This window comes from Scyliorhinus torazame, chromosome 1 (genome assembly GCF_047496885.1).
Source record: "Scyliorhinus torazame isolate Kashiwa2021f chromosome 1, sScyTor2.1, whole genome shotgun sequence".
In the NCBI taxonomy this organism is placed as follows: Eukaryota; Metazoa; Chordata; class Chondrichthyes; order Carcharhiniformes; family Scyliorhinidae; genus Scyliorhinus; species Scyliorhinus torazame.
This window is the reverse complement of record NC_092707.1, coordinates 150,026,725-150,032,724: the sequence shown is the minus strand read 5'-3', so window position 1 is coordinate 150,032,724 and position 6,000 is coordinate 150,026,725. Positions and strand designations below refer to the sequence as shown.

The 6,000-nt window shown below is 45.0% G+C and overlaps 1 protein-coding gene across 6 annotated transcripts in view; it reads right to left on the bottom strand.

Annotated features, from left to right (window-relative positions):
• Positions 1-301: 301 nt before the first annotated feature.
• The window catches only part of cep85 (centrosomal protein 85), a 104,845-nt gene continuing 99,146 nt past the window's right edge, over positions 302-6,000 (bottom strand). For 5 of the 6 annotated variants that reach the window (XM_072501017.1, XM_072501014.1, XM_072501013.1 and 2 more), the window contains one exon: positions 302-2,884. In XM_072501017.1, the coding sequence (XP_072357118.1) occupies positions 2,721-2,884 (164 nt within the window). In that variant the 3' untranslated portion in view covers positions 302-2,720. Of the gene's footprint in view, positions 2,885-3,585; positions 4,055-6,000 lie in introns of those variants that run through there. The other variant, XM_072501016.1, reaches the window with a different exon arrangement.

Below are 6,000 nucleotides of genomic sequence, written 5' to 3'. Positions count from 1 at the left end.
GCTCGAAAAGTTAAATTTCCATTTTATAAGCACACACCACTCAAACAAACAATTCTCATTTTAAACAACCCACCAACCATACCGCCCTAATGCCCCACTTTATATGTACAACCCCCCCCCCCCCCAACCCACCCCGCTGACTATTTACAATTCTTCAAGATCAACAGCCTCCACCTAGAGTTGAACCCTCCTGCGACCCGCTGATGGCAAACTTCTCCAAATGCTTCCCTCAAGGAGGTTTCAAACCCTGAAGTAGATGTAACTGATCACAAGTCCACAAATCACACAAGTATGCAGCCAGTTGAATAGAAAATTTTATTTGCAAATACAAATGTAGTTACATGTACAAAATTTATAAATAATTCTTACTTCAAAAATGTACAAAAATTGTAATAAAATTAGCACAAACTTATCGTTTCAAGGCAAAGCAAGACAGTGCGAGTTTTACTCCTTCACACTTATCCTATTTAGATAAAATGCAGAGATGAGATAACCTGAGCTGTGGTTCCATTTGCAGGGCACACTTTCCAGTCTCTTTACTCGTGAATTATTCAGTGTCCTGAAGTTTCTATATTTTTCATTATGAAAAAGGAAATAAAATAATTTCAAAGTTGGTAGAAGCTCAGAAACTGGCCAGTTTTGCATCAGACATTATAAAAAGGAAAGCTTTCATCCAGCAGGATGCTGGACAGGGCGAGTGGTCAGTCTAACTTGGAGAGGAGTAGCTCCTTTTAGCTTTTATTTAAAAATATAGATGCACATTAAATTTTCCGTGGATTTCAAAAACCAGTGAATGCTGGAAATCAACTGCAAAGGTCCGTCAATCTCTAAAAACTGAGATATTCCATGAGGAAATGTTCTACAGTATTGCATTGGATGCAAATCACAGCATCTCAATTATTTTTATATAGTATCATCTGCCTGACTAAAATCAAATCAAGTAGTTAGTGCTCATTCCTCTTCTTCTCTCCCCCCCTCTCCCAAAGGAAAGGCAAAGATTTTGTACGCACAGTATATGCAGCATTGTCTGGTGGAATAAATGACCACAGATCGATCTCAGCCCATGGGATTAATTCAGTGCACTTTACAGAAGGCTAAATGTTGCATTATTTTCAGTGACTTTTTCTGCACGGTCAATGATAATAGATGCATAATCAAGCACTGCAGCAGTGACATGCTTTCTCAGGGTCCTGTTCATACTATAGCAGTGCAATCAAGAGCATGCTTTGAAAATCTCTCAACCTTGCAACTGAAAGTGGTCCAATTCAGAAAGATTCTCAGGACAACTGAAAGCACAAAATCCATTTAAAACAATTTCTTCATTCAATAGTTTCTGCACAATTTAGGATCTGATTTTAATTAGGCAGGGGGAGGGTCCTCAATTCAGTCCCCAAGGCTATGCCAGACAGGTACAATTAGGAAGTTGCTGAACATTGACCGGAGAGGATAAAAAGCTTCTATTCCTGACTTGGGATTGTAGAACATGGGCACTGGATATTGGAAGCGGCCCATTCTGCAGGACAATAGGTGCTTCACTCATTTGAGAGCTATGTTCACCATTTTAAAAAAATACAAGTTTAACAATGAAAACGCTGAGGATAGCTACACAAGTTTGTCAATGCAGACCAGAGCAAATGCACAGATCCATTCCAGACTGCTCCATGTCACTCAAGTGTGCTTCAGTATCCACTAGTGACCAGGACATGCTCACTAGGAAATATCACAGTTCTTCACAATGAGGCTGTGGTGGTCAAATGAAATACCTTTTACCCTAACCTGCACCTATAAATTTCCACCTCACTTGATGATTTGTTTAAATTGACAATTAAAGCAGCCCACTCCTTTATAACTGGAAAAAAATGCAGACCTGAGAATCAATTTGCATGAAGATTGTCACAGCGGTCTCCAAATCTAGCCCACACTCCATGGGCAGGATTCTCCAGCCACGTTCGCCAAGCGACTGCCCGAGGTCAATGGATTTTTCCCATTGTCGGCATCTCGCCCGTGGCGTTCGTGAGGCGGGCGGGAAGAATCCAGCCCTGTTCCTCCCAAATAGCTAATTGCACCACCCCTTCCAAAATACCTGATTATTCACTCCTAAGATTACATTCTCACTGCTAAATCCAACTGAAGTTTAGAAGAGTTGCTGCCAATCTGGGAACTGGCATTAAACGCAGTGTACAAAAATTAAAGTACTGGAAACACTCAGTAGGTCACCCAGTATCTGTGATGAGAGAAACAGAAGTAACATTTTAGTTCCAATGAGAGATCACCTGACTAGAAGTTAACTGTTTTTCTCTCTCCAGATATTGTCAGGCCTGCTGAGTATTCCCAGCATTTGAGTTTTAATCCAGATTTTCAGCATCCACAGCATTTTGCGTTTGAATTTAGTTACGACACAAGTTACTGGAAATACTGCCACTATTAGAAATAAGGGGGTTTCTTGCAAATTGAGTGAGCAAGCACTTGTTCTGTAGTTTGACTATTTACTGAGATAGAGAACAGGAAGATGCCTGTTTAGTGCATTAAAGGAGAAGTAGGCGATACAACGGTAAATATATGACCTCTGTTCATATCTCATAGGAAAACTGCATTGTGGCAAGTTTTTGAACCTCTTTCCTGAAGGTTTCAATCAAGGCATTTATCAGAATGTCCAACACAAAGATCCAGTGCAATGTCCTTCAAACCCAGGCCCCCCACCCACTTCCTATTGCACACATTCACTGTGTGATGCAGTTGTCTCCCATATCCTGAGCGTATCGATCCGATATCCTAGTTCTCAACTCATCGATATCTCTGCCCAGCTGCCTCACTTCAGTCAGTCTCTTGGTCAGTAGCTCCATGTTCTGCCAGTCCCCTTCTTCTGCATTGGAGCAATGCATCGCTGAAGAAAGAATGTAATTAAACAGAACATAAAAGCACAGACTGAGAAAAGGACAATTTTGACCACAGTCTTTCAAGAGACATAAATTCTTTGATTATTAATGGAACTTTCCTGAATCCTACCTCACCAAACACCACATCCAGTTGCTTAATTATCCACTCTCCCCATCCTTTTTGTGCTCAGTGACGGTTGAGAGTGCAGAGGGTGGAACCTTTCCATTACAGACACAGTCAGCATTCATACTGCAGACCAGCATTAATATAACTAGAATAGTTTGTTTTCCTTGACTGACCCAACAACATGCTTTTATCCAATCCCAAGATAATCACCCTGCAGCAGGGCATAGTTTCTATTGCCTAAACCAACCACCCAGACCTGCCTAGAGCTGATCAGTATAGCTTTGCATACTGGCCCACAGCACAAGGGTTAGGTTGACAGTGCCGAAACTCATTTCACATGGGACTTACCATCAACAGATGGTGTCTAACCTATTACAGTACTGAGCTCCATGCTCCCTCCACCCCCATCTCCCCTTAACAAATCTAGCAGTATTAATAACTTGTGAACCCAACTCTTGTCAACAGCTCAATAACCAGCTGCTTTTCAAAGGTGCTAGTCTTGAATCAACTCCCTTCTATGAATGTTTGTACCCCACTTGATTGGGGCGGTGGGGGGGGGGGGGGGGGGGGGGGATTGCGGGATATTGTCAACTCCAATCTTCAGTTTTGCCAACTTTGTACCCATCTCCTCTAGCCTCAAACTCAATGGCCAAGTTAAATACCTCATTGGTTGCCTGAGTCACACTCCAACTCAATCCGAGCCCTGGAGGTATCCTAACCTTTTTCCCTAAAAACATTTTTTTTAGCCATTTATAGTCTTGAAAATTGAACAATCCAAGTTAAAATGATAGTTCAGGACTGCCCAGTAGGCAACCAAACATTTTTCTGAGTTCAGATCAAGTGCCCACCACACACAGCTGAATGCCTTATCAGCCTTACTGATCACTACATTGCATGGAGTACAGGATGTCACTGCCAAATCCTTTTAGCCACAACTACTTTAGACTTCAGTTGTATTCATTTGTTACTGGTACCAAATACTTCCATATTAAGACTCACCTGCAACTTCCGGTGTGGGCCATGGAGTGAGTGGTCACATACAGGGCAGCTCCTGCTCAAAGTCACAGAAAAGAGCTATTTTTAAGCAATACTGGAGGAAATTTTGCTGAAAAGAAGTAGGGGAATGTTGGAGGAGTAATTTCCCCCGGGAGTGGTATGTCTGCTGGTTACCAGACCCGGCAGAAAACAGTGAGATTTTGCTGAAAAGATGGAACAACTTTGTGCTGCAGCAACAGCAAAAGACACTTTAAGCAAGCAGGTGGGGGAAGTGCTAATGCAAGCCGGAAGGCTTCAACTTGACGGCCTTTATGAAAGCTAAATTCCAGCAGCAGAGGGAACTAATGCGGGAAGATCACGCAAAGGCCATTGCAAAGGCCATTGAAGAAGCGGTGGCACGAGCCGGGAGTGCAGGAGGCAAAGAGGCCGGTATTCTGATCTTTGCGTCCCTGGTAGCCCGGCAGAGGATTTTGCTATTATGGAAAGATGCGAAGCCCCCTAGTGTGGAAGTTTGGATCAATGACATGGCAGGGTCCATCAAGCTGGAGAGGATAAAGTTTGCCTTATGAGGGTCTGTGCAGGGGTTCCTCAGGCGGTGGCAACCGTTCCTAGGACTATCTCATGGAGCGTTAGGAGGTCAGCAGCAGCCCAGGGGCAGGGGGGGGGGGGGGGGGGGGGGGGGGGGGGGGAGAGAAAGTTTATTTTGGGGGGGTTTCCCTAGTGGTGCTTTTAAATGTCATATGGGGGGATATTGTATATGGGGAAATCCAATGTATAATTTTTGATTGTGTTCTTGTTTCTTTCTTTTTGTTGGGCGGGGTGGGGTGGGTGTTATTGAAAATCTGTTGAAAAATTTGAATACATTTAAAAAAAAAAGCGGTGACACCCCGAAGAGTTCTTTGGAACGGATGAAGTGTTTGGAGGTGCAGGGCTCACAGATTCGAGAGATCGAAGGAGTGATCTCGGACCACAGTGATCATGTGGTGACTCTAGAGGCAGAGGTGGGGCTCCTGGGAGACCTCTGTAAAACGTTGAAGGCAAAGGTGGAGAGCAGGAGAATGCCTTGAGAAGGAAGAACCTGCGAATAGTGGGCCTGCCTGAAGGAGTGGAAGCTGGGAGTGCCACAGGTAAGTCTCGAAGACACCGGCAGGGCTGGTGGCAGAAGGGGGGCTAGATAAGGCGCCAGAAGTGGATTGAGCGCAGAGGTCCCAGAGGCAAAAGCCTAGAGCTGGAGAGCCGCCGTGGGCAGTGATCGTGAGGCTCCACAAATTTGAAGAGAAAGAGAAGATTCTGCGGTGAGCCAGGGAGAAGCGTACCTGCGACTGGAAGGGGAATATGGTCCGAATTTATCAGGACATTGGAGCAGAGTTGGCAAAGCGACGGGCAAGCTTCAACAAGGCCAAAGCGGTGCTGTACCGGCAGCAGAACAGGTTTGGGGTACTCTACCTACTCTATCAGGTTTGGGTTTTATGAGAGGGTTGCTGGCAGCGATCCCAGATTTGGCCAAGCGCCAGTTGATCATGGGAGGACAACAGAGGGTTGATAGGTCAAGCCCCAGGTCCATGGGTAGGGTACAAATGGCAAGGGAGCTGGGGCGTTTATGGAGAGGATGGTTTTGGTGGATCTATGGCGCTTTCAGAACCAAGGGGAAAGGGAGTATTCCTTCTTTTCACATGTCTATGAGGTGTATTTGAGGATTGATTACTTTGTAGTGAGTCAGGAGATTTTGGTTGGGGTGGAGGGGGCAGAGTATGTGGGGATAGTTATCTCGGACCATGTGCCCCACTGCCTGGAGATTCGGTTTAGATCGGGATGAGAGCAGAGGCCGGGGTGGAGCTTTGACTCGGGATTGTTGGCAGATGGATGTTTGTGATAAGGTGCGGGCAGCGAGTAAGGTGTATGTGGAGTTGAATCAGAATGGGGAGGTGTCGGCAGCCATATTTTGGGAAGGGAGTGGTCCGGGGAGGGGGAGAAATTATTTTGTTTAAGGCTTGTGCGGAT